The sequence below is a fragment of the Mesoplodon densirostris genome, chromosome 2 (assembly GCF_025265405.1).
Source record: "Mesoplodon densirostris isolate mMesDen1 chromosome 2, mMesDen1 primary haplotype, whole genome shotgun sequence".
Classification (NCBI taxonomy): Eukaryota; Metazoa; Chordata; class Mammalia; order Artiodactyla; family Ziphiidae; genus Mesoplodon; species Mesoplodon densirostris.
Window position 1 is genome coordinate 124,200,970 of NC_082662.1, and position 12,360 is coordinate 124,213,329.

The 12,360-nt window shown below is 45.7% G+C and overlaps 1 protein-coding gene across 1 annotated transcript in view; it reads right to left on the reverse strand.

Moving 5' to 3' along the window:
• The window catches only part of RXRG (retinoid X receptor gamma), a 43,957-nt gene that overhangs the window by 2,653 nt on the left and 28,944 nt on the right, over positions 1 to 12,360 (reverse strand). Inside the window, exons 5-9 of the mRNA XM_060088368.1 lie at positions 8,319 to 8,479; positions 8,073 to 8,202; positions 6,647 to 6,779; positions 5,382 to 5,473; positions 4,011 to 4,116 (exon numbers count right to left, since the gene is read on the reverse strand). Coding sequence (XP_059944351.1) covers positions 4,011 to 4,116; positions 5,382 to 5,473; positions 6,647 to 6,779; positions 8,073 to 8,202; positions 8,319 to 8,479 — 622 coding nt within the window. The remainder of the gene's footprint in view (positions 1 to 4,010; positions 4,117 to 5,381; positions 5,474 to 6,646; positions 6,780 to 8,072; positions 8,203 to 8,318; positions 8,480 to 12,360) is intronic.

Genomic DNA, 12,360 nt, shown 5'->3' on the forward strand with positions numbered 1-12,360 from the left:
AACAAGGAAGCTGAGCTCCTGGTCAAGGCTCTGCCACGAAAGAGGTTTCTGTAATTAGGCAAAGAAAACGGCTTCTTTATAAAATGTGAAGTTAGGCTGACATTAGCTCTGAAAATGTATTTTTTTACTCTAAAAATGCCAAAGTTTTACAATGTGTAAAATGCTAACCATTCTAGATGCAAACTATTATATATAGAATGGATAAACAGCAAGAGCCTACTGTATAGCACAGGGAACTATATTCAACACCCTGTGATAAACTATAATAAAAAGAATATGAAAAAGAATGTATATATATATATGTATATATATATATAACAATCACTGTGCTACACAGCAGAAATTAACACATTGTAAATCAACTATACTTCAATAAAATAATTTTTAAAAATGCTAACCACAGGACTGCTGTCTTTGCTGTCTGTCCCAGGTTTGGGAGCTAATATCAGGATGTAGAAATAAACACACCCGCTAATAGCCATAGCCACAGGGCGGCCGTCGCCTTCCTCGCTCACATGTTTGGCAACAAGGGGGACTCACAGCCTCTGAAGGCACCTGCTGTGTGAGAGAGAGAAGGTTCCTGCAAGCTCTGCCCCCTCCTGAGTTTTGATCTCTGCTTCTGGCTAGAGGAAGCAGAACTCGCCCCTGTGAGGTGTACTTCTGAAAAGTCTCCACGGAGTGGCAGCCCTCCACCACCAAGAAAATGGCCTTGACAGGGCTGTGTGCCACCAGGAACCCCCTCAACCACTTTCTGCAAACCAGAGGTGACCAGCCTTTGGCACACTTGCCCACCTGGTTGAGCCAAGTGACATCCCTGATGGACCTGCTCAGCTTCAGGGTGGTCACCCGCTGTCCAGGCTGTACTGGATGCACCCAAGGGACATGCAGGGGCCCAGTCCCTGCACTCCCTCCCTGAACTCCTAGGCCCTGCCCTGGGCCAGGCAACAAGTGTTGGCATCTCTGCCTAGTGCCTGGGGGATGCCCAGGCCCCTGACAGTCCCCTTCTTGGGAAAACAGGCAAGTTCCAAAGTTTTTAAAGGGTTATTCATTAGAAACAATCTAAATGTCAACCACAGAGTGATGACTAGATACATTAGGCTACAGCCATCCTGTGAAATATTACAAAATCATTGAAAATAAGAATTTTGTACTTTTCAATATCTGATAAAATGCCTAAAATAGCTAATGAAGCAAAATAATACACCAAACCATATGATTTCAGATCTGTAAATATACATTTCTATGTATACATACATTGATACACAAAGCTGCTAGAAAGAAATATACCTCCCAAATTTACAATCAGTTTATATTACCCTATTTATTTAAAAACATTTTCCTTATTTCCTACCAAAGCATGCTTGGCTTTTATAATAAGATAAAAAAGAGTTCTGTAATGAAACTGAGGTATTTGTAATGAGGTGGATAGACCTAGAGTCTGTCATACAGAGTGAAGTAAGTCAGAAAGAGAAAGACAGATACCGTATGCTAACACATATATATGGAATTTAAGGGAAAAAAAGATGTCATGAAGAACCTAGGGATAAAACAGGAATAAAGACACAGACCTACTAGAGAATGGACTTGAGGATATGGGGAGGGGGAAGGGTAAGCTGTGACAAAGCGAGAGAGAGGCATGGACATATATACACTACCAAACATAAGGTAGATAGCTAGTGGGAAGCAGCTGCATAGCACAGGGAGATCAGCTCCGTGCTTTGCGACCGCCTGGAGGGGTGGGATAGGGAGGGTGGGAGGGAGGGAGACACAATAGGGAAGGGATATGGGAACATATGTATATGTATAACTGATTCACTTTGTTATACAGCAGAAACTAACACACCATTGTGAAGCAATTATACTCCAATAAAGCTTTAAAAAAAAATGAGTTCTATGTTTTTGTTTGTTTGTTTGTTTGTTTTGTGATACGCGGGCCTCTCACTGTTGTGGCCTCTCCCATTGCGGAGCACAGTCTCCGGACGCGCAGGCTCAGCGTCCATGGCTCACGGGCCCAGCTGCTTTGCGGCATGTGGGATCTTCCTGGACCGGGGTATGAACCCGTGTCCCCTGCAGCAGCAGGCGGACTTTCAACCACTGCGCCACCAGGGAAGCCCAAGAGTTCTGTTTTTTAAAGAGGTAAACAGCACTACCTAGAGCCAAGTCCAGGAAAAGGATGAATATGAGCCTTCCTAGTTCTAATGCCCTGCACACAATATGTGCACAAGACACACACACACAAACACACACACACACACACACAAACATGAGTAATGCTGCCTTACAGCTGGGAGATTCGGTGGATGTCATCCAGCACAGGGCTTTCAGTCAGCTCTCATTGGCCAGAAGCTGAGCTGATGCTGGCAGCCAGGCCTTGCTTGTTGGGTAGGGCTCTTTCAATCTCACCCATTTCAGATGTAGGAGAGACTGCCAGGTGCCTATCAAAATCCATTCTCCCCTTCTTCCTTGGCATCCAGCTGCACACATTCTCCAATCTCCTTGGCTAGCTGGTCCATGTGACCAAGTTTTAGCCAATGGAAGTGAGTAAAGGGAGGGGGTACCCTTTCCACGTCAGTGTGTTGCCCATATAGCCTCACCTGTGTGCTCCCTCTCCTCTTTCCCTTCCACCATCAGCATACAAAACACAATGAGAGGGCTTCCCTGGTGACGCAGTGGTTGAGAGTCCACCTGCTGATGCAGGGGACACGGGTACGTGCCCTGGTCTGGGAGGATCCCACATGCCTCAGAGCGGCTAGGCCCATGAGCCATGGACGCTGAGCCTGCGCATCCGGAGCCTGTGCTCCGCAATGGGAGAGGCTGCAATAGGGAGAGGCCCGCGTACCGCAAAAAAAACCAAAAAACAAAAAACAATGAGACTCGGCAACATGGTGTAACCCCAGGAAGGAAGGAGTCTGGGTCCCTAAGCGATGGTGTGGAAGAAAGTCACCGCACTAGACTGATTACCCATCCAGGACTGATTTGTGAGGAAGAAGTAAACTTGTGTTCAACTATTGATATTTGGGAAGTCTGTTGTCACAGCTTAGTCTCCATAACACACAAGGCCTACACACATTGTATCAACTGGCTGGACCCCACTCACACAGATGCATTCATTGCCTGTGATAAAAAACAAGCTCAGCCTCTTCTGGACAACTGAGAGATAGTGGCTCATGATCCAGGAAAAATGGGCTAATGGAAATTAGACTCCACAGAGGAATAAAAGTCATCAGTGAGAATTGGGAGCATAGGTAATTAATCCTAAAAACAAACTCATGCCTTTAAAGAAGTTTTTTTTCAAGTTTCATTTTCCATTTTCTGTGAGGTTTGAGGATCATATTCTCTCTTTTTAACTAGAGTTAGTGGAGGAGGAAAACTTTTATTCAGCTGTATTTGGGGGAAACATTTGGGAAAAGGATTTTTTAACCACTCAGGAATACTGGTAGATGGCCTCAGAGATCCTCTGACCCATGTCTTCCTTTTCAGACAAGAAGCCCAGACCCAGGACCTTGCCAGAGGCTACAGATGGCACCCTTGGGGCCAGTGGTCACCTCTCTTGGGTACCAAAGCCTGTACCTTTTACTGCAGAGGGGCTTCCATGAGGGCAAAGCAGAAAGCAATGCAGTCACACTGAAAAGCACAAGCTCTTCGAAATCAGACAAACTTGGGTTCACAACCTGCCCCACCATGCACCAGCTCTGTGACCCTGGGCAAGGTTCCTTTCTCAGCCTTGGGGCCTCTTTAGAAAGTGGAGCTAAGGATTCCCACCATCGTTCGTTCACTGGGGTGTTCATTCAACATTTAAAGATGAATACTAATTGTTAAGCTCTGATGCCAAAGTGGTGAACAGTAGGTGAACAAGACGGACGAGACCTCCAGTTTCATGGAGCCAGTGTCTGAGTAGCTTTGAGACGGTTGTGAAAAAATCTAGACAGTGCCTGCTGCATGTCGCCATTCATTAATGGCAGATCAGAAGAGTTGCTGCGGTTGTTACCATTCTTCCAGGACTCCCTCACCTGCCTGGTTGTTCCGGGTACTTCTGCTTGGTGTAGGCCTCGAGGGTGGCATAAACCTTCTCTCGCAGAGTCTCCACCTCAGAGGGGTTGGATAGACCCTTGGCATCTGAAAAAGACAGCTGATTCAACCTCTCCTTACACACCTCTGCGGGACACCCTTCTACAGAGTCTGTCCCCATTCACACAGGCCACCTCCCGCAGAGTTACGAGAGACACGCTGGATGGGGGACATTGTGAAATACACAAAGCCAGCCCTTTGTGCCCTCACACCTCCTTCCTGTGCCCAATCTACCCAATAAACTCTTGGAGCAAAGGTACGCACGGCTGACTCCAAGGAGGAGAGTTTTCTTTTATCCGGGCCATTCTAGAAATACTACCTTCACACATTTATTGAGTGCTTACTATGCGCTAAGCATGGACTGAATAAAGAGATGGGGTACAAAAACCCGACAGACCAACATCCTGCATCAATTAACAGATCACCTAATTCAGGAGATGAAGCATATGTGTCAATTACTATGTAATTCTGAATACTCATCTTTCTTGACCCACAGCAGCATCTGAAGAAGCTGATCACTTCCTCCTTCTTGAAACGCTTTTCCTCCCTGGGCCCCCCAGGACACTACTCTTTGGTTCGTCCCTGTCTGACTCACTGCCCCCTCTCAGGCTTCTTTGCTGGCTCTTCCTTTTCTCTGCAACCTCTAAATATCACCATGCCCCAGGGCTTAGCCCTCAGCCTCTGCTCTGCAATGCCTCTACTTTACTCCCGGCCTCAGAGCCTTGCATGCCAGGTCTAGGCTGATGGCTCTCAAATGTACATCTCTGGTTCTGCCTCTTCTCTGAAATCCAGACTCACATAAACAATTGCTTCCGGGAGAGCCACTCTTGGACGCTTACTATCCATCTCAGATTCTCATGTCCAAAGTCCTGATTCCTAGCCACCCACCCTTTGAACCACCATTTCAGTAAATGAAATCTCTGTTTTTCCGAGTGTTCAAGAAAACAAAATGAAAAATTCTAAGAATTATATTTAATACCTCTTTTTCTTTCACACCCTGTCAGCAAATCCCATTGGCTCTGCCTAAAAATATATGTAGAACCTGACCACTTTTTACCGCCTTCTTTGCTACTACTCTAGCCCTCTGGCATCTCTCGTCCTCCCCACTTACCCCCAAACATGCACACTCCACGCCCATTTGAGACCCTTTCCAAGATGGCTCGAGGAGCAGAGGCCATGAAGAGTTGACTCTTTGTCCTCCCGAGGATAGGTCTCCTGGTCCTCCCTTATCTGCCTCTGCTGAGCTAGAGGACTAGAGAACATCAGAGCACTGGGGGCCGACCATGGAGGAGAGCTAAGCACGACATACTCACCTGGGTTAAATAGCACGATGGCTCGTAGGCACCCCAGCTCCGACTTATCCATCTGCATGTCTTTCATTTTGGAGACCAGCTCAGTCAGAACTCTGTTCACAGCAAACAATGGCAGGTGATGAGAAAATCATGAATACCAGGCCAAGGGCTGATAAAATGAATGCAACAAATATTTATTGTGTACCCACCCCATTTTCCAGTAGATGCGCCAGGTACTAGGGGCACAGAGATGAATAAGATACAGTCCCTGATCTCAAAGAGCTCACAGTTTAATTAAAGAAACAGACACAGAAGCAATATGTAGCAGCAACACAAAGCCAATAACTGCCATGATCAAAGTCCCAGGGAGCACCAAGGATGAGGCAGTGAACACAGAGAGGGAGCTGGAAAGGCAGCCTAGAGGATTTGGGAATTGGCAGAAATGCAACGGGCAAAGCAGGGTGAGGGCATCGCATGTCTGGAAGAACACCGCAAAGGATGGCGTTCCGTGACAGGGCAGAAATTTCTAGACACCATCAAGAGGTGTCAACTGAAGACCATGATGGTCTCCATGTGGAACATGTTGTGGGAAAAGGCAGGGAAGGAGTAGGGACATCTTAGATGGACATGCACATGGCCCTGGAAGACCATTTATGATGGGGTTGGGAAGGGACCACAGGGCCCTGGCATTGGACAGAGAGACTATTTTCAATCTTACTCTTCCTTTCCCAGTTCTCCATCCTTTCACCCACCCATTCGTCTCTCATCTCTTTAAATCACCTGGCTTAATTTTCCTTTAGAACCATTTAAGGCACAGAATCCCAGACTGAGGCTATCGCTCTTATAGCAGGATTCCTCCAGAGACCCTGGTGCAGAGACCAGCAAAAACCTCAGCTCATCTTTCCCAGGTTCCTAAAGTCAGATCCTAAACCCTCATTCCCATCCAGGCCCCCTTGGATAAGCAGTTCAAACTCCCCACTCCCACCTTACTAGGTAATGTCAATAATACAGTCTCTTCCCTGGAAACCTTTAGGGATAATAGGGTCTTTCATCTGCCAGCAACTCTGTTGGCCTCTGACTGACTCCATCTCCTTGGATTACCATTTCTTTTAATCCCTTTCTCATTCCCCAGGTTTATGTTTTCATGTGCTGAAGGGTCTCTGCTTCCAGCCAGTACAGCTGATTGGGCTGTCCATACTACATCCCAGCACTACCCACAAGTACACACACACATGCACACATGTATACACAAACACATACAAGCGCCGGAAGCAGAATAGAGCCACCTGTCAAAGATGGAGCCAACCCCAGCACTGTGGGCACTGCTCCGGTGGACGTGTAAACCCGTGGCCAGAAGGATGCCATCCTGCACAGAAACCGAGCGGTGGGAAAAGGAGGCGATCAGCAATTCATTCCACCCTGCAAGAATAAGAATGAGGCCTTGAGGGAAACCTGACCACACTCTTGCTTCATTGATGATCATCCAAGACATGTATTATTATCCTTTGGAATAAAAGCAGAACCAGAAATCCAGGGAGGTCAAAAACTAGTTCCAGACGACATCACTAATTAGTGAGGGAACAAAGGGTAAGACTGGGGTCCCCTGACTCGTGGGTATGCTCCTCCCCCACAGTCTCCCCAATGCAGCCCAGGATGGCAGCTTGAGGACAAGAACTCTTTTTTTCCCCTCCAGTCCATCAACAAATATGGATTGAACACTTAATGGGTAATGGTCACTATGTTATCTGCCATGGTAGATAAAGCCAGTATACCCCGCAGTGTCTGCCCCCAGGACCTCACAACCTAGTTTTACTTCTTAGGCGTTGTTTAGTAGCACCCAGCACGGCATGTAGCTTTCCATTGACACTCAGGGATCGCCTATTATCTAATAGGGATGAAATAAGTGGACTGGCTCCCCAGGCTCAGCGAATCTTCATGAAATTTCCCTGCTGGCTCCATGACAAAGAGGAGATTTGGCATATGTCAATTGCACAGAAATGGGAGGCTAGAGAGATTACAGCATGTAGAATCTTAAAATAGGAAGGGACCCTGGAATCCATCTAGTAAAAGCCTGAGCAAACATCTTTGGCTTCCCCTATTTCACCTGTGAAATGGGAATATCTCTATTTTCCAATTTCATAACAGTAATGAGGCACAGCTTCAGATTGTCTTGAATAACAATTGTTTAACTGTCTTTGAAAATTAAATGCGAATTATAATGGCTGCATAAAATTTGCATGGAAAAAGAGCCTTTCTTGGACACTAAAAGGATTCTAGGAAGCAGTTTAAGAGACCAATGGACAGAAAAATCTCATCAAATAGAAAATTCTCACCTTCTTGTAAACATGCCTTGTTTTTTAAATTATGTGCTTGTTTAAAAAGTTATTTTTCTCTGATAATAAAATGCCTATAGAAACTAATAAAAATTTTGTTGAGTATAAAAGAGAACATTTAAATATTAAAAAAAAAGAAAAAGAGTCTTACTCCTCCATTAACAGTGTTTCATTTGGAAATGAAAGTTTTGGGGGAGGGCCATCCAAATTTCAGAGCTTACCAATAATATAAAAAAGAACAACCTGGCATAAGGTTATCCTGTCTCAACAAGGTGCACAGCTTGGATGGGTTACAGCTCCATCAGGTCACTTGTTTTAGGATCCCAAGGGTAATTTCAAAATGGCAACCCAAGAAGAAAGGAGCCCTGGTATCCCTTACCTGCCCGGAGCAGAATGACCTGGTCCTCCAAGGTGAGGTCAGAGAAGTGGGGAATACGCTTGGCCCATTCAACGAGAGTAAAGAGCTGCTTGTCAGCAGCATGGCATATGTTGGTGACAGGGTCATTTGTCTAAAAAAGCAACAAAGTACTCTGAACGGACAGGTTCTAGGACTCAAACATACTCCTTCCCCATCTCCAGCCCCCTCCAAGAAATGGGAGATGGATGGAGATCTAAGACCACCTACCGAATTCTCCATGTTCATGTCACCGTAGGATTCTGTCTTTGGTTCAACAGCAAGTTCAGCCTCCAGAATCCTCTCCACGGGCATATCTTCATGGCCACTACTGGCACATTCTGCCTCACTCTCAGCCCGCTCCCGGCTTCTCTGCCTTTCTTCTTGCACAGCTGGCAGGGACAAGGACGTGCAGACGTTACCACATGCCCAGGACAACTGTGGGAAAGTTAATTACATCCCTAAGCCTCATTTTCCTCCTCTGTAAAATGGGCATCATGGTGGTAATGAACCAGAGATGCTGTCATGTTAACAGATGAAACCAAGAAAGCAGAGCTGAGCTGTTTTCTTATGCCTGTGCCAAACTATGGGTTTTTTCAGTCCATAGTTTTTCCAGTTCATTATGGTGACCACTCTAAGAAATGTGCCTTTTAAGCTTTAATAACCTCCAATTCTGCCCTTTCTTTTAATGAACCACTGTCTCCTTGCATGCTCTCTCCCCTATCCTTCCTCCACCTGCTACCTCTAATAAACCGTGAGCATGCAATAGTTAAGTAACAAGCACATTACTCTAAAAACTCCCTCTGTCAGATCCTGTGCATCATCCTTGGCATTCACGTCCCATTAGGTCTGCCCCTAGTGCACCGGCCTGAACACAGCATCACCTGATCTGACTTGTCAGGGAAGATCTTCAGGGAGCCATGTGGGTATTTAGTAAGCGAAAGGGTGGAATAATGTCACCTAGATGACATTTCAGAATCAGCAGCTGAGTTGGGGGATGGGGAAGGGTACACAGGCAAAGGTGGAGGCTGGAATTTTCTCAGGGTCCCGAAGTTTAGGGTTTTCATCAAAGAACCCTCTTGGTCTGTACATTAGAATGTCAGGCAGACCCCTTTCCCAATTCTGTGCTCTTCACTGGGAGAACAGTCTCTATGGGGTTAGTTTCCATCCTCTGAAAGCTTCAGTTTCCATCTTTTTATTCCCAGTAGCAATAAGCAGAATTCAATATTGGCACACATTTTCTAAATCCCAAGAATCAAGAAAATTATACTCTAAGCAGTGGCCAAGAGGGACCTCAGTGACAGCTATTCCATGAGCAACCTCTACGTCTCATCTCCTCTCCTTTCCTCCCCTTTGTCCACTTTCCAAGGCACCTCCTACTCTCTGAGCCACAAGGCTGTGGAATGAGCTGGGACTGAATGCTGGACATCTAGTTTGTCACGCAAGTGATATTATTGATCTCTCAAAGTAGGTCAGAGAAGGGTCTGACAGCACAAATGCAGCTGATACATCACCGTCTTTAATAGAGACACACCAAGAAACTTCAAGATGAGAATGATATTCAGGGGTTGAGAGGGAGGGAGGGTAGGAAGGAAGGAGTAAAGGAAGAAAGGAAAGAGAGATTAAAGCGGGAGAGTAAGAAAAAGAAGAAATGGGTGAGAAAGAGGGCAGAGAGGACAAAATAGGAGAAGAGCAAAAATCATGCACCTTGGAGTCAAAGAAATCTTTTTTTTTTTTTTTTTTGCCATATGCGGGCCTCTCACTGTTGTGGCCTCTCCCGTTGTAGAGCACAGGCTCTGGACACGCAGGCTCAGTGGCCATGGCTCACGGGCCCAGCCGCTCCACAGCATGTGGGATCTTCCCGGACCGGGGCACGAACCCGCGTCCCCTGCATTGGCAGGCGGACTCTCAACCACTGCGCCACCAGGGAAGCCCCCAAAGAAATCTTTTTCAAAATGGTCCGGACCACTTCCTAGCTGGTAACGTCGGACATGGTACTCAGTTTACAAAGCCTCAGTTTCCTTATATGTACAGTGGGGATTATAGTACTTACCTGAGATTGTTTTATGAAGATTAAACGAAGCAATTATTTAAAAGTTTTTTGAAAAGTAGCATTTCCCCTCCCCTTGGCCTCTCTTTACACTCTTGGGCTCTTCTCTGGTTTTCTCTCTCTATCCCCGCTCTTGACCTCTTCCTCCCTCTCCCTGTTTCTCTTTTCCCCTCATCCTTTCTTTCTGTCCATTCTGTTAGGCTTCATTCACTGACAACATACAGAAACTCTCATATGTGTTTTTATCATCAGTTGGATTTGCTGGTTAAAGTTGAATGCTTCTTGTATTAATTTTTTTTTAAAGGTAGGTTAATGGGCTTCTATTTGTCTTGATTTGAAAAGATAGGGGAAAGCAAACCAAGTTCCTCTTGTGGCCCTCAACTGATTTCTCCTACAGATTTGTAACACTCAAGGAAAATAACCTTTAAGCTCCAAAGAAAATAACCTTGGCTTCAGGGAATTAGACTCTAATTCCAATTTTGCAATTAACTGAGTGATCCTTTGCTATTCAGTTCTCCTTTTTGTGACGTAAATCTTACTGTCATCAATGAGGAGTCATGTATCTGTTGTTGAAGGAAATCTTCTATGGCGCATTTTGAGCTACTGCTACTCAGTACATCAGGGTACATTGAGGGGCCAGTGGGACCTAAAACAGGATTTTCCATTAGTCCAACATACATTTATTGAGATGTATTAAAATAGCCAAAATTTATGGAGCCCTTTGTCTGTGTCAGAATTATGCTCAACACTTTTCATAATTATATTTCATTTAACCCCCACGAGAACGCTCTGAAATGCTATGAGCCACAGAGAAGTTAGGTAACCTGCCTGAGGTCACAGAGCTAGAAAGTGGTGAAGCCAGCATGTAGACCCAGGCTGGCTGCCTCCTGAGCTTACCCCTGACTCCAAGGCTCTGGGCTGGGTGGATTAATAGACCCACAGGAATGTCAAGTGCTGACCACAAATTGCCTCAAAAATAATCCATTCTCTTACTACCCAAACCACATTATATGACCCAAAATTATGGAAATAGACTCCCCCAGAACCCCTGAGGATCGTTTGGTGGCCTGGAAGTCAGAGGGTCCCAGTCCTACACCCACTCTGCCATTAGCTTGCCATGCAAGCTTAGGCAAGACCCCTAGCTTCTCAGAACCTCTGCTTGTTCTTTCAGGAAATGAATGTGTTACCTCAGACAATAGCAAATGTCCACTCCAGCTTCACCATTATGTACCCTGGCTTTAGGCAGGTGAGTTCTGAGCCCACCCCAATTTCATCTCTTTCTGCCTGTCCAACTCTCCAGGAATGTAAGTTCCATAGTATCACTCAGTTATCTGTTCCAGGATTTTATTAGTCTTGTCCTCAAGAAAGTGTCTGAACTGAGCCCCAAATTCTGTAAATGAAGGCCAGAAATGATAGTGGTGAAGGAAAGGCTGTCCAGTAACTTTTTTAAATTGACCCTTCATATAGTGAGATGAGGAACTGATTCGCTTCTTTGTAAGGCTGAATAGTATCAATTCCTTTAGCAATTTCTCAGAGAGCCCCTTTCCCTCTCCTAATCTTTATTACTCAGCTTTTCATCACTCCTGTTGCTCCACATTATTATTTTTTTTAATGCAGGAACCAAAACTGGACACTATTTGCTATGAAAGAATCATAATACTAGGTTTAAAAGAAGGACTGCCCAGGCCCTTACAATCCACATGTCCCTGTTTGACTTAAAATAAAGAACCACGCTTCCCATTATTTACTCTGTGAACCACTCTGACCCTAATTGAGCCAGAAATATTCAGGTTGAGATTTTGTGTGTGTGTGTGTGTGTGTGTGGTACTCGGGCCTCTCACTGCTGTGGCCTCTCCCGTTGCGGAGCACAGGTTCCGGACACGCAGGCTCAGCGGCCATGGCTCATGGGCCCAGCCGTTCCGTGGCATGTGGGATCTTCCCAGACCGAGGCACGAACCCGTGTCCCCTGCATCGGCAGGTGGACTCTCAACCACTGCACCACCAGGGAAGCCCTCAGGTTGAGTTTTGAGAGTCAGAATTAGACTGTGAGGCAGGAGAATCGAGTATAGGTGATTTGCAATCTGCAGCAATCCTGCTCTATGCTGATGAGAGACACACTTCGGGGGCATTAATCTTATGCTTTGACTATCACAGTGGTGGAAGCTACAAAGAGTATCGATTCTATCTCCACCAGCTGATTTTTCACATCACATGCTCCAGTCT